Source organism: Oreochromis aureus, linkage group 1, assembly GCF_013358895.1.
Source record: "Oreochromis aureus strain Israel breed Guangdong linkage group 1, ZZ_aureus, whole genome shotgun sequence".
Taxonomy (NCBI): domain Eukaryota; kingdom Metazoa; phylum Chordata; class Actinopteri; order Cichliformes; family Cichlidae; genus Oreochromis; species Oreochromis aureus.
Window position 1 is genome coordinate 15522734 of NC_052942.1, and position 23721 is coordinate 15546454.

The 23721-nt window shown below is 40.2% G+C and overlaps 1 protein-coding gene across 2 annotated transcripts; it reads left to right on the plus strand.

Annotated features, from left to right (window-relative positions):
* Positions 1–315: 315 nt before the first annotated feature.
* Positions 316–23203, plus strand: LOC116311679 (immunoglobulin-like domain-containing receptor 2). 2 transcript variants are annotated; one of them, XM_039608857.1, is made up of 10 exons: positions 316–472; positions 3718–4104; positions 8276–8395; positions 14700–14756; positions 16636–16782; positions 16896–17063; positions 17289–17417; positions 17777–18122; positions 18201–18924; positions 20392–23203. In XM_039608857.1, exons 1-10 carry the CDS (start codon positions 331–333, stop codon positions 20425–20427), a joined length of 2256 nt encoding a protein of 751 aa, XP_039464791.1. In that variant the 5' UTR covers positions 316–330; the 3' UTR covers positions 20428–23203. The 2 variants fall into 2 exon arrangements, with proteins under 2 accessions (XP_039464791.1, XP_031584737.2); XM_031728877.2 differs by lacking the exon at positions 14700–14756.
* Positions 23204–23721: the final 518 nt, after the last annotated feature.

A 23721-nucleotide genomic window follows, 5' to 3' on the forward strand; every position in this document is an offset into this window, starting at 1 on the left:
ATATTTTGAATATTTATTATTATTTTTATATAACCTAAATACTGAGTGGAGTTTGGAACTTCGTCTGCAATCGGTGAATAAATGTATAATGAACTGAAAATCTTGTCTAAAGTTATCATTTAGTTAATGTAATGTAAAATTGTATTTATATAGTCTTATAGAATGCTCTCCGTGACACCCTGAGTAAACTAAAATAAATACACTACCGAAAAATGTTGGTTTATCTGGGCTTTTATTTTTCGAAAGCAGTTGCCGGAAGTCGTCTTATTTTGATACACTTGCCGGAGGTCCCGCTTTTGTGGAGACGCCGTCCCGTTAAGTGCCAGTTAAATGGAGCCTGGATACCGTTCAGGGGCGAGAAGGAGGCGAAGAGAAGGCGGCACTGGTCAGAAAACAGTTACGAAATTCAACTCCAGGATTTGGAATATGTTTCCCTCCCATAAGTGCTGGATTGTTACTGTTTTTCTGGCAGGTAAGAAAGAGGAGCATTAAAAAAATTCCAATGTGATTCCCGTGTGTGTACAGCGCTGCAACAGGTTGTTAAACTGAGATTGGAGTAACGGTAACGTAGTCTTTGTGGATAAGTAAGGTGTCCTGCCTACTTTGTGGGATAATGACTGGATGTAGTGGGGGAGAATTAAGCATTTAGATGCAAACATTTCCCCTCACTTTAATAGTCACATCAGTTAACCTTTAACTTGGGTTTTAATGCTTGTAGGTCCGCTGAGCTAGCCGAGCTGCAGTCGACTGTTTGTGGGCTTTAGTCATGTGTGAATGATCCGACCATAAGCTTTAAAGGAGGCTGTGGATTAGGAGGTCTAACATCAGACACGTTTACTGGGTCTAAATGAGAGAGAGAGAAATCCCTACAATACTTGAAAAAACAAACAACAAGTAAAAATGTTTACAAATGACAAGTAAAACTAGAAAACTGCAGTTCATCATTTTTATTTATGTCCTGATCCATGCAAAGTGACTGTAATCAGGAGTATGTGGAATATTCCATAAAACACCTACATTCTTTGTTACAGTTTAAGTAACATGTTTATGAAATTTATAGTACTATATAGACACACTGGAACTGGCAGCTATAAGTAAATGTTATGTGCTTTAAAGTTGTTTTTTAAAGTGCTATCTTTAATCAAACCGACATATATATTAATTAGGGGTACCAACATTATTGACTTTGACTGAGGAACAGCTCTGAAAGACTAATGGCAAATCATTTAAGAAGCAGATTTACAGATTTTTAAGTGCCACATGTTTTCATCCGATTCCTTTCACATGAAGGCAACACATTTGAGCGACAGCAGAAAAAAACATTTGCTAGCCACTCCCATCTCCTCAGTACTAATATCCAAAACACAGAGCCCCTCCTCTGACTTTTATTTTCTCATCTGGAACAAGAGCGACTCTGAAAACTTAATAAAGCCAGGATGACCCCACAGTCTGTGATCCCGGAAAGAGCTGACTTGTGGGTTTGTTTGTTTTTGGGCTCCAGTTCTTAGAAATCAGAGTGAGGTTCCCACCTGAGGAATTTATGTTTCAGCAGACTTCAGTTTGAGTCAATTCATTGCTTCATTTATTTAAAAACCTAAGACTTTTACCTGAAAATATAAGCTGATGATACTAATAATAAAAATAAATTAGAGGACAACTTCAAATATTCAGCGTACAGGTATTTAAAACAAAGAAAATAATCATTTTAAATCCGATAAACCAGAATATCTTTCGCATAATTGAATTAATGGTAAATACATGTAAATAATGCGTCATTTGATTTTTTGTTGATTAGCTAACCAAGTGGTCCCCAAGCATTTTGCAGCATGCTGAACTTCCGAATCCAAAAAAGTCCATACCCCCAAAACCACCAGTTTTATCCGTCAATAACAAAGTCTAATTGTATTTAAATAAAAGTCAGTGCTATATCGTCAGTCTTTTCTTATGTTAGACAAAGAAATTTACAAATATCCTGCTGCTTGCCCCACTATTTGACTCTACTGAGCTTATCAATCAGCTGACTAATTGTTCCTGTTGTACTAAATAATGTAAAGTAATGAAAATAATGTAAATAAATTGTACTAAGCCATTGTTTAACATTAGAAATGTAAAAGTTCTCCAAAACCACAGTAGATAAATCAAATCAATATTTGGTGTGACCACCCTTTGCCTTTAAAACAGCATCAGTTCTTCTGGGTACACCTGCACACAGTTTTTGAAGGAACTTGGCTGGTAGGTTGTTCCAAACATTTTGGAGAACTAATCACAGATCTTCTGTGGATGCAGATACATGAAGAGACATCCTTCTGTCTCTTCATGTAATCCCAGACACACTCGATGAGGTTGAGATCAGGGCTCTGAAGGGGCCATACCATCATTTCCAGCACTTCTTGTTCTTCTTCACGCTGAAGATAGTTCTTAATTACTTTGGCTGAATGTTTGAGGTCGTTGTCCTGCTGCAGAATACATTTGGGGCCAATTAACAAAAATGTGTATTTCTGAAAGCATTCTTTGTTTACAGCATTTTTTCACACCTGCCTAAAACTTTGCACAGTACTAATAGATTATTCTGTTGTATTCTCTTCCAAACTGAGCGATCTTTACACACAACAGCTTTCACAAGGGTGGTATGCTTTAATTGAGCTTGAAAAGATATATGTGGGTATCTGGGAACTCTGGTATAATATGAACATTTGTGTTGTGTTTCTGTTGCAGTTGTTACACCGCTAGTAAACGCAACACTGTGCTCGCCCTTGCTGTAGCTTGTTGCATTTTGGATAAATTCACTCAGCTCTCTCCCTCAGGAGCGGGCGTGCTTCATTCTCAGTAACAGAATGAAAATAAAAGGGCCTGGTCTTGATTAAGCCAAGTCCCCTCCCTCTTCATTCCTACCGCTGCCCTTCTTCGCTGCTCCAGTCCTCCCACAGCTTGGCTTGACACATATACACAAATGCGCACATATGTTTCTGGGCGTGTGTGTTTGTGTTTTATTTCACATGACTACCTCTCCTGTGTAATGTTGTTAGTGGACTGTCGATCCCAGGCCCACCTTCATCATGTGACCCTGAGTAGCACAGCTTCAGATGCCCCACAGCAACATCAGGTCAGCTCAGAGTCAGATTTCACTGAGCAGAAGCAACTCAAACCAACACACACGCTGCTTCATTTCATTACAGCTAAAGGAGGAAAGAATTCTTGGGAATTCTTTTAAGTCTGCTGGTATATCTAGATGACGTCATTCACCATCCTCTGGTAGCATGTTTTTAAACTCTGCAAACAGGAGCAGGTGTCTCTTCAGGCCTCGATTCAGTATCTGAATCATTGTGTTGCTGTCTGCAGTGGTATTCCTAAGATGGTGAGGAGGAAAAACTCTCTTTTAACAGGAATAATCATCTAGCAGACCCAGGCTCAGGGTTCCATTTGCCATGGCTGACAGAATAAATTGGACAAAATGTAACAACATTGTAGTAACACACTGGGGGAGTGAAACGAGGTGAGTGGAGAAGAAGTGCTTAGTGGTCTCACGTGAATTCCCACATTACAGCCCAAATGTAAGCTTAACCACAAAGGAAAGGTTTCAGTCTAATCTTAAAAGCAGAGGGAGTGTCTTCCTTCTGAATCCAAACCAGGAGCTGCTCTGCAGAAAGCTATCACTGGATTGTTTTGAAGAACATCTCTCACACTTTACTAAGCCTTCTTCATCATCTTCTCCCACAGGTGTCTTCCCTCCATCCAGCTCCGGCGTCCAAGTGTTTGTGAGAGACGAGAAGAAGTATGCAGTGCTGTTCCAGTCAGTGGTTCTGCCGTGCCAGTACACCACCGTGTCCTACCAAACCGCCGTGGTGCAGTGGGTCTACAAGTCGTACTGCCGTGACCGCACCAGGGATTCATTTAGCTTTCCCGACAACTTGGGCGGAGGCCTGGGTGGGGGAGGGCTGACAAGCGGAACGGGAGGAATCAGCGGAGGGTACGAGAAGGGGATGGCAGCCAGCTACCTCGACTGCTCTGACAACAGTCGGACCGTCCGAACTGTTGCTTCCATCTCTGGTTCCTCGGTCACATTGTCAGAGTACTACAAGAACAGAGATATCTCCATCATCAACAGTAAGCATCTGTGGCACTACCTCTGGTTGTGTTTTTTTCTTTTTTCTAACGTACATTCAGGTCACACTGCAGCACTTTTCTGTGGTATAACAGGCTGAATTTGAGCTCACCAGCCTTACAAAAGGAATTACAGCATGCTTGCTTGCAGTTGGCAAGGGCTGCAAAGGTAAAATAATGTGGACATGTGATGTGTGAACCATATTTTTAGCATCACAGATTTCCCTCAGTGCATTGGTTCAGTCTTATGTTCTTCTTTCTTGTTTTGCCAAGCCTGGCGAGGTTCATAAAACCTACAGCTTGGGTACAGGCTCACCTTTCTCCCAGATTCCTTAATACTTCAATATCCAAAAGGAACAAATCAGATGCTGCAGCATGTGGAGTCTGTTAACCTGTTGCTAAAATCGGCAAACTTTTTAACACTTTCAGCTGTTCTGAGTGTGAATACTTTTTCAAAACCACCTTTTCAGAGATCAACAGAGACATAAAATATGTATATAAAAATCTGAACACCGTGTATACAGGATTGTGTGTAGTTGTGTGTGCCTGTATGTGTGTGTTCTTGTTGAATACAGAGAGGTAGTCTTGTGTGCCAGCCTCAGATTTATGGAGCTTCTTGAAGAATTGGCCTTCTCTTCACCAGCCAGGGCTGCAGACAAAAGAAATGGTTTTCACGCTGTTCACTTATTCACTCTGACCTCTTACTCCTCCCTCTGATGTACCTCAATGTCCCGCTTTTAGTTTCACTCTCTTGATCATTGGACAATCCCACCCTACCAACAGTCACTTCTCTCAGTGTAAGGCTCTTTGAGTTCCTATTTTCTCCTTCTCTTCTTGCCTCTTTCTGTCCCCACTCCACCTCCTATCACGAAACAGGTCAGTGTTGTAAATGGACAAAAAAATAGTGAAAAATTTCAACCTTGCTGCCTTTGGAGACGCCCAGTCATCCATTCCCATGTAATCCTATTCAGGGTCCCAGGGAGGTTGGAGTCTGTGCCAGCATGCACTGGGTAGGGGGTGTTCTGTTAATTAAATGGCGTACATGGTACGCACACAGTTTAAAGGAGATTATAACATACTCTGAAGACAGCAAGAATTAAAAGAAAACAAAAGGAGATGTAGTTTTAAATGAAAAAAGTAGTATTAAGTAGTAAAAGTAGATTGTATTCCAGACTGGTGGCAGCTTGTCTCTCCTCCCCTTCCTCAGTTAGCAGGAAAAGGAAGTCAATTATGCACCCTATTTCCTGTCTGTATTTATATGTCAACCTCCTCACAATAGAATCATTGGACCAACATTGTCCTTTATTTTGACTCCTGCGCCAAATGGAGCAAAGTCTGCAAGCTAGTCATATTTATGCACGTGGCTCTCCCTCTTTACGTCATATCACCATCATATTACATTTTACACCAAACCCACCCTCTTATTTGGTGTTCTAGCTAAGCTCCGTGATTTTCCTCAACTGTGACAATGACATGTTACTTTTATCACTACATTTCTATATGTAACATACAATCACTGGTCTTTTTATTAGGTACACCTTGCTGTGCTGGGTTGGACCCGCTTTGCCTTAATTCTTTGTGGCATAGATTCAACAAGTTTCTAGAAACATCTCCCATTCCACTAAATTGAGATCTGGTGACTGTGGAGGCTATTGTCATGTTTAAGAAACCACTTATTATATATTTGAGCTTGTTGACATGGTACATCATCCTGCTGGCAACAGCCATCAGAAGATGGGTACATTGTGGTCATAAATGGTCAGCAGCAATACTCATGTTGGCTGTGGGGTTTAAATAATGCTTGGTTGGTACTAAGAGGCCCAAAGTGTGCCAAGAAAACACCCCCATACCATTGTACCATTACCACCAACCTGTACTGTAATATATCTATATATATATAGTATATATAGATATCTATATATCTATATTATTGCTAATATATATTTGTAGTATATCTATATTATGGCTAAAGCTTCTGGATGGATGCAAACTGCATTTCGTTGCCTTGTACCTGTGACATGTGCAATGACAATAAAGTTGAATTCTATTCTATTCTATTCTATCCTAACCTATTCTACTGTTGATGCAAGGCAGGATGGAGCCATGCAGCAGTGTTGTTTATGCCAAATTGTGATTGCTACCGTCTGAATGTGGTAGAGAAATTGATAATAAGCAATGTTTTTCCAATCTTACTGTTCAGTTTTGGTGAGGCCATGCAGATTATAACCTTAGTTTTCTGTCAAGAGTGGCACCTGGTGTGGTCTTCTGCTGATGTGGCCCATCTGCATCAAGGTTCAAAGTGTTCTCTGACATCACCAGAGATGGGCAGTGTAATCCGATTACTTTTTTCAAGTAACGAGTAATGTAAGGGATTACCATTGCAAAAACGGTAATTAGATTACCGTTACTTTCCCGTAGGAACGCTGCGTTACTGCGTTACTAAAACCGTGAGTTTTTTGCAAGAATGTCTCATGACAGTGACGTAAGCGAGTGCGACGTTCGTGACAACAGCTGTGTGCAGATCAACAATGGAAGTACTGACCTTATTTTGAGTTTGATTCCATAAAAAGTGACAAAAACATTAGTGTCCGTTGTGCGTGGGAAGAAAACTTCTTTTTACAGCGAAAAAACCCCCTAAACTTCCAAGCAAGCAGCGAGTGCGCTACGACTGTAATGGGAAATTCACAGAGAAACTCGCAGAGTCTTCAACTGACCGCTGCAGCACACCTGCACCAGGGCAAACCTCCGCCTACCCCAGTCCTGCTTTACAGGTGAAAATAGAGCAACTAGTCTTTGACTTTATTTATTTTCTGCTGTGTTTTACTTGCATCTATTTGAAAGAGTGAGTGTAAACACAAAAAAAATATTTTATTTTATGTGCTGGAATGTGCAGAAAATAGGTTTAAATGTTAAACAAATTTCTTCCAGTCAGAGAATGTTGCATATAATTTAATTTTTGCTTGATGCATAAAGTTAAAAGATTAAAACTAATAAAACAAGTTTTAAAAAGAGACTTTTCCATTTGATTACATTTTGCATGATGGATTATGCAGAAAAAGTAGAATTGGGCTGAAAGATCTATCGCTTTATCACCTATTCAGGTTGTAAATTGTGTTTTTAAAAAGTAACCAAGTAATTAATTACTTTTGAAAATAAGTAATCAGTAAAGTAACGGGATTACTTTTTGGGGGAAGTAATCAGTAATTAGTTACTGATTACTTTTTTCAAGTAACTTGACCAACACTGGACATCACCAAAGCATTTCTGCCCAGAGAGCAGCTGGATGTAGCGTTTTCAGTGGGAGAAATGTTTCATCACTTTTCCAAGTCCAATTAACGAAACGTTTCCGCCACTGAAAACGCTACGTCCAAATGAACAGAATCAATTTTTGGGATTTCTTTACCTGGATGATTGAGCGTGCATCATTGCATTAAATCACCTTTCTTCCCCACTGAGATGGGGAGGTCTTACCTAAATGCACTGAGCTGCTGCCGTGTTATTGGCTGATTTCGTAGTTTTGTTAACAAGATGTTTAACAGTTCTACAAAATAAAATGGCTAGTGAGTATAGACGTAAGGAACAATTAGCTTGGACCTTTAACTCTAAATCCTAACTGTATTTTGCTCTTTTAATGTGTCAGGGATTTTCAAATACCGTATGCTAAATGACATTTTTCTGAATCCTTTCACAGTCATGGAAACATAAAAACAAATAACTTCATAAATTATCCTGAGCTCACAGACAATATACTGAAAACCTAACTAGCCTGCACATATTCCTGAACTGCTTTGCTACGCAGACTGTGAGACCGGCCTTATTGCCCAACATCAGTGGCCACTTCACTAAGGGACCATTAAGTGGCTGAATGGAAACAAACCTGCTGCCAGGCTCCGAGACCTTATTGAAAGCTTTTCCACAATGGCAGTTAGCCTAATTAATGCTTGTGGTATTCAATGAGATGTTTGGCAGTGTAATGCATGTAATACTTTGTATCTGAGTCTTTGAACTTTGTAGAAATGCAAACAAACAGGGAAGATTTATTCAGGGTAATAATCCCAACCATGCATCATTCACGTGCTTTTGAAAGACATGCTTTTTTTTTATTGTTATTTTTGATTGCAGAATGCCAAAAATTGTAAGACACTTGTTTATACTTTTAACCACCCCAATTCAGAGGCTGACCTGAAGATAGGAGAGGTCCAGTGGGGAGACAGTGGAGTATACATCTGCAAAGTGGTCATATCTGATGATCTGGAGGGACAGAACGAAGCATCTGTGGAGCTTTTGGTTCTTGGTAAGTTGCTTGTAATTTACATGGCATTTTTAAATGAAGGATAAGAACTTGCAGTCAAAACTAAGAAGTGTCATAATTATTGATGTGACCCGCAAATATATGTAGCTTGTAAATCAACTGAAATGCTGTGTTAAAAGTCATTGATTTCACAGAAATTTGTACAATGTTAGACCTGAAAACTAAGTCCTTCAGCGTCACTGTGTGTGTGTGTGCACATGTGTATTTTGAATGTGTCAGTAGGGTGTTGTGTTACAGTAACAGTGTACTTGTCTTTGTTCACTTATATGTTACCAGAGAAACTGTTGAGAGGCTACGTAGCTCTTGGTGCCTTAAAACACTCTCAGGCTGAACTTTTGTTAGGCTGCCACTCAAAGACTTATGTGTATGCACAAAAGGACGCAGTCTCTCTCACACACACTCACACATACACAGAGGTGATCAACAGTAAGCTTTTACAGTTTCCTCTTGACAGAGTGAGTTCCACTCCGTAGGTGTGTTACAGGTTCCATAACTGTGAGTTTTCACCCTGACGTGATAGACCCTAAATCCACCATGGTGCTAAAATGCTATATTTTGTGGTTTTAGTGTAGCTAATATGGCATGTGAAGCGCTTCTTGTGTTTCCATAACAACAGTTGAGGCCACAGTGAATGGCTGAGGGGATCTTTTGTCTTTTGAGCAAATGGGTTCACAGAAGACAGGGAAGATTTAATGATGTGGAGGAGGGTCGGCAGAGCACAGTGATAGACAATAGATGAGGGTGATGCTAATGTGGGCCTTTGAGAGCTCAGTGGTTAATAAAAAGAAGAATCCTGCAGCCGAACAGTCTGGTTTTAAATTTACAGTCAGAAATGATATGCTTCTGATACAAAATTTTCATTAAAAAACAAAATGTACATAGAGAAAATAATTCAACAATTTTCTGCTGCTTTTCTGGGTCAGCTAGACTTCCCTCTTTTGGTCAAGCTCTGATAGTCCAAGTTTCTCATGTGGTCTCTTTTGGGACTTTGACATATGTTTCATTTTTTAGTTCCAGACGTGTTAGCTAACATTAGCTAACATCTGATTTAAAATATTGTGTTGATATTTGTAGTTTTCCCCCTTCAGATAAATTTTGACCAGACAGGTTTCATTAGATAATACAGGCTTTTCTGACTAGTGTTGGCTTACCTGCTAACACAGATAAATTCTGTGATACCCACAGCCAGCGTGCTCACTAACGTTGTTGCTGGCAATCCACTATCTAAAGTCATGCCAGTACTACTTTTGTCATTTTTTATAAAGAATTTGTGTTGTACTGTGAATTAACCACTTCACTGATTAGTGAACTCTATTTTTAAAACTGCTGTCAGCTTAAGAGCAGCAGAGAAGGAACAAGGAGAGACACTTGTATAAAGTATAAGTGTCACATGGTTGGATTTTTGCACAAAGTCCGGCCTCCATCCTTGAAAAAGAAATCAGTCCATAGACTATAAAAGGCAACTGAGAGGGTTAGGAAAGGTCTTGTTTCAAGATATACATAGATATACAGTCTATTTGGATATTTACAAAAATAGCATCTAAGAAATTCACAGTGCACATTTACGATGGAGTATTAGGTCCCATTAGGAAAAAAAAAGGAAAATGTATTTTGAGAAAAAAGTCGAGATGTGAAGATTACAGTTGTTTTTTCAAGACAAACTGCTGTGGTTGCTATACCCTCTGAGTTAGTGAAATTGTACTTCAGAATTGGTTTTAGTAAAAGGAAGGAAAGAATTTCTCTTTTACCTCATAAACACAGTGTGATGATCAGTCTAAGGACATTGAAAAGATGATCACTAATATATTTATTTTTCTTAATCTGGTCCTAATACTACATGTTTAATGGCCTAAAATGCAAAGATTTGATATATTTTATTGTATCTACTTTATACATATTAATGGAAAATTCTAGATACATGGTTAGTGTGATAGACTGATCTCTTGAAACTGTTTAGACAAGTTTGATTTAACCCCGACCATGAGCCTACAGGAAGGAAGGGCTCAATATTGTATGGTTTTAGTGTGTGAAAACAGCCCCAACATATAGTCTCACTTTCCCCATACATTTAATCTCTAAAGGAGTATGGCGTTATTTTTGTGCCACTATTCTGAGCGCATGTAAAAAACATTTGCGGGTGCAAGTGTCGCATTTTGAGGAAAAATGTATTTTGAGCGAAGAAAAGCTAAATTTGAGTGAACAAAATTCATTGCTGCGTGCAAAAAATGTATTTCAGTGTTTGCTATTATCCATACACACATACAATAGCAGCCCCTCTCGCTCAGTTTTTGCATTCGGGCTTGCTCGCAATGTGTTGCTCGCACTCTCAACGTGTTGCTCGCGCTCTCAACATTTCTGCCCGTGCGCGCTCAACTCTTTCTGTACACCGTTATATTTGTGCCACAAAACCAGCCAATCACAGACTGGGATGCAAAAAAATCTGATTGGCTGTTTTGGTCTCCAATCAGATCGAAATGACGAAATGCAATATCCCAGAATCCATTTCGTCCAAAACTCAAACGAGGCAGTGGCAGAGGAACACAGCGTGGCGGAGTTTGAAATATTACTCTTTCTGGGTCACAAAATAAACTTTTAAGATATTTTCATGCGAGACTGGTGCTGTGTAAACTTCAAATATCTGCTCGATTTATCAAGACATCACATATTTGCAAAAGTGCTCTAACGTTCTCCGAGATGCCTGTTACCCACCAGCTGACCGGGTGGTCACTCGGGTTAAACGTAATATATAAGGCTGAACTGACAAAAAATCGGCCGACTGCACCACCAGGTATTATAGGAAAAACCATAAAGCCTTTGAACTAAAACAAATGCTGTTGTGACAGTGATGTACACTCCAGCAAACATCAGCTGATACTAGAAATTAATATTAAATAAATTCTAACAACAGCTGATCAAGCTTAAACGTGCTGCTGTTGTTTAGCGCAACATCCGCTGGTTTCCTCTTTCTGGCGCAAAGTGAGCGATAAACAAACGAGAGACGATCAGCTGATCATTGATCAGTTTCATGATTGAAGTAGCAACAGGAGAGGGAGGGTGAGAGGATGAGAGAAGAGGCAGCTGACAGCGTAAAGACAGAATAAATCCAGCTTTGTGTCTTTTTCATTCTAGCTGAAGTACGGGACAAATCGCGTTCCTTTCCCCCTCAATACGGATGTATTGTAATTGGTCCAGGCCAGAGTTGATCATGACCAATTGGCTAATCCACCACCTTTCATTGTTTATACCGTTACAAAAACAAACAAACAAACATAAAAATGAAAAATCATTATTGGCTCACCGGGCAAATGCCCGGTATGCCCAATGGCCAGTCTAGCTATGCGGTCAGCTGGTGGGTAACAGGCATCTCGGAGAACGTTAGAGCACTTTTGCAAATATGTGATGTCTTGATAAATCGAGCAGATATTTGAAGTTTACACAGCACCATTCTCGCATGAAAATATCTTAAAACTTTATTTTGTGACCCAGAAAGAGTAATATTTCAAACTCCGCCACGCTGTGTTCCTCTGCCACTGCCTCGTTTGAGTTTTGGACGAAATGGATTCTGGGATATTGCATTTCGTCATGTCGATCTGATTGGAGACCAAAACAGCCAATCATTTTTTCTTGCATCCAAGTCTGTGATTGGCTGGTTTTGTGGCACAAATATAACGGTGTACAGAAAGAGTTGAGCGCACACGGGCAGAAATGTTGAGAGCGCGAGCAACACGTTGCGAGCAAGCCCGAATGCAAAAACTGAGTGAGAGGGGCTGCTATTGTATGTGTGTGTGTGTGTGTGTGTGTGTGTGTGTGTGAATGGATAATAGCAAACACTGAAATACATTTTTGCACGCAGCAATGAATTTTGTTCACTCAAATTTAGCTTTTCTTCGCTCAAAATAAATTTCTCCTCAAAATGCAACACTTGCACCTGCACATATATATTTTTTTTTTTTTTTTAACGTGCGCTCATAATAGTGGCACAAAAATAACGCCATAAAGGAGATGTATGGCTTTGTTCAACGGCACCCATCAGGATCGCATGTAGGGTCAAGTATGCAATCCCTGCGTATTTGAAAGAAAACCTTGGTTTATCACCAGCCTTCGGGCAAATTCAGGATTTAGTAGAAACTGGACATGTGTTATCCTTCAACAGCATGAGAAACACAGAAGACATAGCAGCAGATAAAAACAAAATTACAGCGGTCTGAAGTAAAGCAATATAAATGTTGACATCGTTTTTTAAATGCAATAACCTTAATAGGTTTTTTCTGTTTTCAAATCCAGCAAAGAACATGTATAGCCTCCTAGAAAGATATTAAATAAGCTATGTGCACTGTCAGCTAGAGTCAGGCCAAGGTAGTCCAGCTTGCACCCTTTCCAAACTGTTTTTTTTTTTTTATACTTACCACTCCTTTCCTCTCTTTGCCAGAATGACACACTCAGCAGCAAAATACCAGTGTTTGTTGGTATCACACACTCATATGCTGGCTTTTTCACTTGTGCACCCAAACTAAACACATTCACACACATTTCTGCACCGGCTCATGACACAGTTCCTCTCATGTTTTATCAGACATTTGTTTGACTTCTTTAAAGATGTGTTAAGGAACATTTGAGAAATTTAAAAAATAACTAGTAAACTAGTATTTATTTTTTATCTTGATATGACTTTAATCTGTCTAACCCTAAACTAAAAGTATCATCTAAAATCTATTTAGTACAATTCAATTTTATTTGTATAGCACCAAATCACAACAATAGACATGACAAGGTGCTTTACATTGTAAGATCCCTACAATAAATTGAAGAGAAACCCACCTCAAATGACCCCTTATGAGCAAGTACTTGGTGACAGTGGGAAGAAAAAAAACCCTTTTAACAGGAAGAAAACACCAGTGGGACCAGGCTCAGGGAGAGGCAGCCATCTGCTGTGACTGGTTGGGGGTGAGGGGAGGAAGACAAAAAGCACAAACTCTATATGTAATATTATCGACAACACATCAGCCTTAACATGCATCACCAAGCACACTGCCGTTTTAGTGGAAAACATTAAATTAAATGAAGTGTAAAATTGTGCAGTTAGGTATCTAACATATGTCTTTATTTCAGCCCAAAAAACAGTGCTAATAAAGCTGGCCTAGTTAATGTAATTATTAAGTACTTGGAAGAAAACTTTTGCTTAATAGGTAAATTGTTTCCAAAGTGTTACAAACAGCATAAGAAAGGTAACTGTATAAATAGGAATCAGTAAAAGAAGAGCCATCTGGAGTTCTGATTTTAGCTGACATTTTTAGTGTTTTTTGCTGTAGCAGCGACCTCAACAGCCAATCTTCGCTATTCACCCGAATAGTTGGAGTAGTTTGGCATTTCAGGAAATACTTCAATATTTCAGGTGCGTCTTTCAGCACTATGAATGAAGATATTTATAATTCTTGAAGCTAAAAGCTACGTGATACACTTGAACTTTCTCTAGTAAATTTTGTCGGCTTCTATAAAAGCAAAGTCTCATTGATTTGGCAGCTATATTGATGACACTCATTCAAACTCCAGTCTGTTTTCTTTTTTTTTCAGCAGTCAGACAATCAATCTTCTAATCAGTTGATTTGAAAGGTTTCTAGAGCAGGGACCATAAACTGTACGCCGAGGGCCACATACAGCCCACTTTGATCTTAAGTGTGCCAGATAAGTGAAACTTCCATTTCTGTCAGTGTAAAGATGTTTAACTACATATTTAATCCCTGAGATATAAGAAAAAGACATGTCAATTTAATAGTAGATCTCAGCTTTTCAACATAACAATAAACGCTGGTGATGCGTAACAAAGCTTAAGCTCTGGTAGCTCTTTTCTGTCATTTAATTGTTTATCTTTGTTACTTTGGTGTGATATGAAAAGCTGTGGGAAATGTTTTTATCACTAATAGAAACTGTAAAACATGAAAAATACAGTTTAAAGTCAAAAATTTGTATCTTCCTTCCTATTTTCCAAAGCTGTCTCGTGGACTGGATTGTTGTCTTTGCCAGACCAATTCAGACCCCTAGGCCTTATATTTGACACCCCTGTTTCAGAGAAAAACCACAATGTCCTCTCATGCATGCTATTTATCTGTCTTTTTTCATTCCTTCTTTGTATTTTGCTCTGTCTTTCTCTTAAATCACTTTAAATGCATGCATGCCGCTGCTGCAATAACTTTCTTCGAATCAGTCATTCCAGTTTATATCAACTCCATTGCTTCTCCTCTCTCTTTTCCAATCTCCTCTCCTCTCGTCCACTGTGCTCTCTCTCTAGGTTTCTCAGGTGTTCCTGAAGACCTCCTGCCAGACTTTGATTTGAAGATAATGCCAGGTAGGGGCCTAATGCATTTCCCCCCTTTACCTGCTTTCTTTCATTCATACTAACACTACTTACTGCTCAGACTATAAATATAGGAACTATGTAGATGGGTGTAAGAATAAAAAAGATCACTTTTTACACCATGTTCAGTGGTTCCTGTGCTAATACTGCCTGTAACACTGTTTAACCTGTTCTTCAACCACAACATTTAATAATACAGCAAGTGCTGGTGATTCACCTTCTTTTAACTCAGAGACTCATCCACACCCATCAAGTAATGAGCTGGTCGTTGCTCCACTAAGATGAGCTGCTCTGGAAAACAGCTATTATGGTCATTAAAGTTATTTGTGGTTGTGGTCAGCAAGCATTCCCACACCATTTGGATAATATCAAGTCGAAAACACAGTAATCTGAAGGAGGGGAGGGCTTTATGATGCATCGGATTCTTTTGTATAAATGTATAAATGTGCACAGTGTATGGAAGCAACTCCCAGCATGACTTGCTGTCCACGATGACTCCCACAGTGTGCGTGTGTGTATCTGTGAGTGTGTTAAGGAGTCATTATGGTTCCAAACGATATCACATAACAAGCAATTTGGTCGTAACAGCCAAGCGTTCAGTAAACTGTCCTTTTCCTTCCTGTAGCAAAAACAGGTTTCCTGCACATGAGTGTGTGTTTTCTTTTGGTGTCCTTTAGTTTGTTTGTATGAGAGAAAACATCTTTAGTTTTATATTGTTAAAGACTTCCTTATCTGCACTCGCCTTCCCTTTACTTTGCCTTCCCCCCAGACAGATACATGTAGGTTTTCTCTTGAACTCACTTTATCCTTCTCTCCAAAGCTGTGGTATTTAATAACACATTTTTCCTGTAACTCATATTCCAACTAAGATGTCATTTGTTCCCATTTTCCTATCCAAAAAAACCCGACAAGGTTAATAAGTGCAAGAAAATCTACGAGGGGACATAAACTTGCAGCTTTCCAGCCTTTTGTTCCTTTGTGATGTCCCAGTGCGTTTCAGTTCACTTTTCCTTTTTCCTGCTTTGACAGGAAATACATCACATGAAAAAAATGGTAAAATTAAATCGGGCTACACACAAACACAGACAAGATGTGCCGTCAGTCATGCATGTCAGTGTTTTACCTTATAGAGAAATGCTGCTTTAGTGATTAAAATAAATCTGTTAGCATGACTCCTTGGGCTGCAGTTGTGATAAATAAGTGTTAAATAAAATAAAAGCTCTGAATCTTCTGGTAGCTCACTGGTCAGACTGTCCTGTAATTATAAAACAGAGTTCTGTTAATTCACAACAAATGTTTTTGTCTTACTGAAAAAACCTCCCCTGCCATTTTTAGATACAAAGTAAGTAGATACTAAAAAACAGAACCCTTTCTGTCATTTAATTGTTTTTCTGTTACTTAGTTACTTTGGTGAAGTATGAATGTAGCCAAAGCTGAGCTAAGAAAACAGTTGAAAGTCCAATATGTATGCTCTCTTTCACATTTACCAAAGCCGTGCACTGGGGCTGGATTGGAGCCTGTGCTGAGCCAGTTTTAGTCCCTACCTTTAGACACCCCTGCTTTAGAGATTATATAAACACGGATGAAGAATAAAAGTTGCTGCTGATAATAACATTTTTAACCTTCGGTTTCTCTCAGCATTACATTTTACGGCCATTGTGTTTATGAGCAGGTTGCTTGAACTGTTTTACGCTACTTTTTCTTTTTTTTTTAAGGTTTTTTTTGTTGTTTAGTTATTACTCATTATTTTTCACGTTCTCAGAATACAGTATGGCTCCGGAATGATCAAATGAACCTGATCCTGTATCAGTGTGCTGAGTAGGACATGTATTTATTTATGTGCAGGATTTTGTGCTGTGTGTGCTTGCAGAGTGGGTGTTTGTGGTGGCAGTGGCACTTGGCAGTGTGTTATTCCTGCTCTTGATTGGAGTTTGTTGGTGTCAGTGTTGTCCTCACTCCTGCTGCTGCTACGTCAGCTGCTGGTGCTGCCCCGACACGTGCTGCTGCCCCAGGCATTGTGAGTATGAACATACACTCAGAGATGCACAAGTTTGTGGTCAGAGAACTGACGCATTTCTGAATGAGATTATATTTTCCTTTTTTTCCTTCTTCTTCTTTTTTTTCTTTAAGTGTATGAGGCAGGAAAAGGTATAAAGACAACCACCTCCTCCCCTCAGACACCTCCCTACCCACCGTATTTCGTGTCTGGTGTCCCAACCATGGTCCCAATTGCTCCTCCCTCTCTGGTGGACAAGATATCTTCAGTCCCCGGCTCAGATGGGACTCTACTCACAGCAGGTGGGGGCTTACTCCTGATTACCTGATTGCCATGTGTTAACTATATTTCTTGTCATTTGAGCTAGAAAAAAGGGGAAAAAAATGTAGTCAGTCCAAATGTCCCTGTGATAAACTATTTGTGATTTATTCAGTTTATGGTAAAGTAGAAAAACACCAGTATGGTCCTCAAACTAATAAAACACACATCCAAGTTCCCTTTCTGATGACTCGAGTGTGTATCTGCAGTGCCCATGCACGCTGTAGGGGTTCCCTACCGGGTGCCTTCACCTCAGGATCAGGATTCTCTCAGGGTGCTACAGTATGTAGAGAAACAGCTGGCTCACTTCAACCCTGCCAGGTCCACCAGCCACCAGTGTAAGCCTCATAAACCTACTCTGTGGCTTTACTCTACTACTAAAGTGTTCTGATGCTATCTGCAGCTTTGGTAGTGTCTTTTATTTGTTTTCTCTTCTCTTGGCATGACTCTCTGCACTCAGCATATCTGCCTTCTGAATTTCCTGTAGTTTGGATGTGATCTAGTTGCAGTTTTGCATGCCTACTTCCCTGAAAGTGTTTTTTTTTTTTAATGACTCTCATTTCACACTTAAGGCAACTTCTTTAAAACCTTGATGTTCTTCATCTGCAGGGTCTTGTTCTGGGAGAAGGGCTCTTTTAATTAATTTTTTGGCTGGTGTTACTTATTTGATTAATTGTATTTATTTTGTCCTATCTAGCCTGTGCCCTGTCTGAACTGAGCTCCCTCCATGAGGGAGAAAGTGGCTTCCGCCAAACATATCGCAACATCCAGAAGAACGCTCTGCCAGCCATCCCTGATCACGACACTCAGCCTGAACCTCAGCGCTACCGTGAAAACCGCAGTCCAGAGCCACAGAGTTACCGGGATAATCCCCCATCTCCCCACCATTATCGTGATGACCCTGACCCAGAGCCCCGCCACGTCCGGGACGAGCCTCTTCCTCCGCGGCGATACAGCGATGACCCTCCATCTTCGTCTCAGTCGCGCAGGCCCGGCCGGAATCAGCGGCAACAAAATCACAACAATGAGGAAAACCACAACAGGTGGAGGACTGTCTTATTACACAGAATGCCTTATGCAGAGATACAGGCGTACACTTAACTCATGTCGTTTTTTTCCAGGTGGAACCCTCGCTCAGAACACCTTCACAGAAAAACATACCGAACTGCAGGGCGAACCGGCTCATTGGACGAGCTGGAGGAGTTTGCCGCTTGTTACAAGCAGAGAGGAGGCAGAGGGGCAGAGAGGAGGGACGAAGAACAGCGAGAGTATGAGATGGAGCATCTGGAGTACAGCCGATACCCTTCTCACCGAGATGCCCCACCGCAGCATTATCACAGTAATGAAAATGACGTTGAGGACATCAGCGACCGTGAAGAGCAACCCAGGCGGATCAAGAAAAACAGACATGACATCAGCCCACTACCTTCACCCAAAAAGAGGAGGGACACGTCAGACAGAGAGCGTGCTGTCCCACCACCTCCCACAGCAGGTCCACCTTCGACTTCTTCTCAAGAGAAGGACTATGATGCCACCTTCCTCAACAGCCTGCTGGAGCGTAAAGCTAAGTTGCGAGGGGTTACCCAGGGGAGGACTGGGGCTCGGGGCAATGAAGATTCAGACACACCCTCGAAGAGCAGCCTGAAAAAGAGCAGCGGAGAATCCAGTCAGCACTGCAGTCGCTCGCCTAGTAACAGGCCCGACGCAGATTTGCTGCCTCCTCACACTGAGACAGAGCGAGTAAGAACTGACAGGTCGTCTCCAGGAAACACTCACTCCCCTCAGCCGCCCGTTCATTCCTTAGCGAGTCACAGAGAGGATCCCAGAAACAAGTCCAGGAAAGTGGTGAGTAACATCGTGAATTACTGGGATTGTATGCAAATTTAAGGATACAGTAAAGAGTATACTCAATATTTTTTCTTGGTTGCAATTAATAAAGATACAGACTAGAAAAATGATAACACTAGGCTAATTTCAAAGCGCTAAACACCCAGTGCTGTATTTCCCCATTTTTTGAAGGTGTTTCCAATAAAATGCACTTGGCTAGGAGCCCACAAAACTGTTGAGGAACTCATGAGCTAATCCAGGGTACTTAGAGATTCTGTACAATAGTTTGAGGGCAAAGTGTCATGTTAACAAGGGCAGTCGAACACAGCAGCCACTTCATAGAAATATTTGATGATTCTGGTTTTACAGATTAGGTTAAAGTTCTTTTCTGTTTCCCAAAAAACTGGGCAGAGCTAAGCAGAGCTTCATTCTACAGAATGAAGCTCAGAATGAAGACTTAAGCAGGCCTCTGCTTAAGTCTTAGCTCTGCTGAACTCTGGGTAGGTTTCACTTAATATTCAAAACACCTTCAAAAGATTAAAAATTCTCCTTCTGGATAGCTTTAGCTTTAGCTGCTTATCTTTGGTTAGCATCTTTAACATTTTGAGCTTGGTGAAAGTGAAAGTGTCTCATTCGGTTTGTTGTTACAAACATTTTCATGGTGGTTGTCCCCATGGTTTACTTTGGGAAACTTTGTGTCGTCGCTCACAGTGAAGAACTCGCTAAAGTTTGGCTGCTCATAGCATATGGCTGGGAGTGTGCGAGCAACTATTTGTTCACGCTGCTGTGCGTGTGTTGCATTTGCACAAAAACTGAAAGTCTTGTAATGAGACATAGTGTCTGACTCTGGTCCCTGGCTGGTTGATTGCTGCACCTCAAAAAAAGGCAACAGTGGCTAAAATATGCAAAACTTGCTCATGTGGACTTAGAATTTTTTAGGCCTCAAAGTTTTCGTGACTTCCTGAACTTGAAGAACGCTCCAGTTGGATTATACAGAAAATGTATTTTATAACCAAAATTGCCTCATATTAAAATGTCTTCTTCAGGGAGCTGGCTGGGGAAGAGATGAAAAAAGGTTTGTAGGCCTGTAGTAAGTGTTGTTGTTGTACCTTTGACAGGTCAGGTTCAGATGCTACCAGAATGAAAACTAGGTAGAAGACTCTGTTCTATCTCCAACTCCACTATAACAATAATAACTGGTTGTCTCCTTACTGACAAACCTGGGTCAAAATGTTATGTAGTGTCAAAGACTTCTTCTACAAAACACATTGATTGAAAAGAGACTGCTTTTTGACCTCAAGTAAGGTCTTGAAACGAATCGTCAAGTGATCTCACGAAAGAGTTGAAGGCACTTTGTCCCAGGTTCCACTTCACCATAATAACCACGTTTGGCTAATGTCCACTCTCTCTTTACTGCCTCACTCTGTTCAGTAAAATATGCTGTGTTGTTGCTTTGATCACTTATACTTTTTTTATCCTCATCAGAGCACTCTCCTCAGCCGAGACTCCCTTATCGTCTGATGGACTTCAGTCTTCAGTACAGACTGGAATCGTCGTGCAGCCTTGATGCTCTACAGGAACTGCTTGTCAGCTGATAAAAGATGACGAACTTGGATTCATAAAGATAACGTCAAGGACAGCAGACTGTGGGAGAGCTGAATCAGTACTGATGAGTGAAGACGAGGACAGCAGAGGCACCCGAGATTTTTACTCAGCTGTTCTGCTTATGATGTCATGGTGAAGTCACTGGCTGTGTGTTATGTGGACTAAGACTGAGCTAATGCGTGCAGGGAGTATGACCTGGACCGTTCCTGCAAGCAGTGCGCTGTTGGTCTCCCCTTGTTACTGTCAGAAAAGGCTCTGAAGCAGAGAGATTTACATTACATTTTCAACACAATGCCTGCATTCATTTCCATCTTATGAGTTACGTGAATGAAAAAAGAACCGCTGTAGAATTGAGGGTGTATGACAACGCTGTTATTGTGAAGAACAGCTATGTCACCTTCTGTGTCATTCAGTAGTGTATTCAGGGACTAAGGCACCTTAGTCAGAAAGCTTCTTCAGCAGTAATCAGTATTACCAAATGTTTACACTTATTTATTTTATGGGACAGTTGACATGAATGAAACAACAGTGGTTATGCGTCAGAGGTCAACAGAGCTCTGACAGAGCTAATGTGGATCCATCATCTGAATACAACTAAAATGACCAAAGGAGCTAAAGCTTTTTTGACTTACGATAGGAGAAATGAGACAATGCTGACAATGTGACACAACACCAGCAATCTGAAACAAAACAAAACAAACTATTAAAGACCGTCAACAAGTTGCCCCGTAGTAGCTCAAATGTAAAAGTAACAAATGCTATAAACACTTTAGCTTCCCTCTCATCAGAGCTGAGATAAACACACTGTTCAGCACCAGATCAATTAGAGGCACAGTTAGTGATTAGATGCTGGACAGGTTCTCTCAGAAGTCAAAGAGTAACAAAGCAGAGCTACACGAGGAGAATATCTAACATAAATTCATTATTTAGGTAAAAACACAACTCCAAATGAATGGTAACTTCTTGTGGTAACTTCGAGTGACATAGTCACTTATACGAATGAGGTTTATAATATACGGTTTAATTCCATGTAGCAACATGTATCAGCTAGAAACATCTGAATTGATTAAGTTTTGCATGTCTACTATTAAAAGTTTATAGCAACAGGATACCTCAGAATGAGCCTTTTGTAGGTGGTTACAAATTTGAGCATTAAGCTGCCTGAATATAATCTGTAAATGACCTAATATGACAGAAATCTATGCATTTTTAAACATTTTAAAATACCTGTTAAGTCTGGATAAAAAGATAAAGCTGCAATGACGCAGCACTAAAGTAATGAAGGTGTGGATTAACTTTGCCTATACTGACCTCTGACCCACATTTGCTGCAGCATTAGCAGCAGTGATGCAGTTAACTCCAGAACACTAATGTGCAGTTTTCTAACACTATCACTAATGTCAGGTATATATTTACCTGATTTAATATATGCGATAAAACATGCTTCCCATCAAAATATTTTAATGTACAACAATACATGACAAACTGAAACGGTATGAAAGTAGTGAAAAATTATCGAATCGTTAATGACACCCCCCCCCCAAAAAAAATTCCATTGGATATTCCTTTTGTTTGTGGCTTGAAAATCACCCCACATTAGTGTTATAGATTTACTCTTAGGTCAGGATTATTATGCGACAGTAACATTACTTTGTGGAGCTTTCCCTCCTCTATTAGAAACATGTTACGATTTATAACTAAAAGTTACATTTTGTATTATCTGTAAACATTTAAAGGTATTGAACTGCAACTTGCCTTTGAAAGATTTTTCTACTACACTTTTGTACGGGACTATTTATGCACATGGTGTGTTTGTTTTTAAAATTTGTAAATGATCATGTTTGTGTAAGCACTTAAGTACGTACATAAGATGAAGTCTGTATTTCCATCACCATAATTCAGCCATTGCTTATCACTGTCGAGCTAGCAGTTAAACCAACTCCATGTTATCAGCAGCCACACACTAAGCGTGCTTACTGGAACAGTCATATCAAATATTTTGCTCTAATATTACCCCATCCAGTAATTCATCACTCCCGTGTTGGTGACACTTGTTATTAGACAAGTGTAATTATTTTTTAATGGTTGGTGAAAAATTCCCCCTTTGTTTTGTCTTGTGTTTGGTAGAGACAACTCTGTGTGCGGGAGTTAGCATGAGCGAGAGAGATGACTCTTTATTTTTCTGTTAAGGAGACAATGTGTGATTGCGTATGACTCATGTCTTTGTTCATTGTTTTAATCACAGACTGCCTGTCTTGACTACACAGCTGGCTCGACACTCACATATCGGTTCTTCCAGCAAAGCTGCAGATATCCTCCCTGTTTGTCGCCGACATACCACATTTGTTACAACAATTGCAGACAGTAGGTTCCTAAAGCGCCTACTTGCAGGGTGGCAAACATTAAGGCCAGCAGTGTTTGACTTTGCAGCAAAATAAAGTCAGCAGAAATAAAACTCCAGGGTTAAAGTTCAGATGGCTTGTTTTAAATTGCAGAGACATCAGTGGAGGGTGTTTCTCTTTCATGCTGCTTAGTATTTCTGTTGCATCGTTATACAGACTTTACTGCATTTACTGTGTAACTGTCGTTTCTACTTACTTTTGTGGATAAATATTTTAAACATTAACCAGAACGTTGAGATAATAAAATGTTGTCCATCTAAAGACATGTCTGTATAAACAAACCAATAATAGTCATGTATTTGCTTACATATTAATCAACACATCATCAAAATCTATAATCCTTCATAAGAAATACTTTAATTAGAAGATTTTTTTTTTCTTTTTTTGGTTTATTGGGCCAAGCTGACGTCAGATTGTTGCAATTTCTGTTATCTGGCCACACCTCCAGAGGGAGGGTTTAGCATGTGAGGGGCAACCAGTCAAAACAAAGGGGACTTTTAAGGAGGGGCAGCTTTGGAGACCCAAAACAGGTTGACGTATACTTGCTTTCTACTATCACACTTGTGTCTGTTTGCGTTAGCCTTTGGCTACAGAGAGGGGCTTTCAACCACCGCAAATGTGTTTCCGTGAAGTCCTCTAAAATGCCAGCTGCACACCGCTCAATCTAGATGAAGCACAAAAAGACCATCAAAGACCAAAAAAAGAGAACATGAAGGGTACAAGCAGTGGCTGCTGTAGACACTTTTCACTTGTTGTATATCTTCACTCTTCACCACGGGTGGCTGGTGGACCAACAACAGCACAAGCA

Excerpts from the sequence above, each read along its gene's own strand:
- LOC116311679 (XM_039608857.1), top strand. The coding sequence starts at position 331 with ATGGAGCCTGGATACCGTTCAGGGGCGAGAAGGAGGCGAAGAGAAGGC. Across the intron at positions 4,105-8,275 it reads AGATATCTCCATCATCAACA|AGGCTGACCTGAAGATAGGA; the intron begins GTAAGCATCTGT and ends ACCCCAATTCAG. Across the intron at positions 14,757-16,635 it reads TGATTTGAAGATAATGCCAG|AGTGGGTGTTTGTGGTGGCA; the intron begins GTAGGGGCCTAA and ends GTGTGCTTGCAG.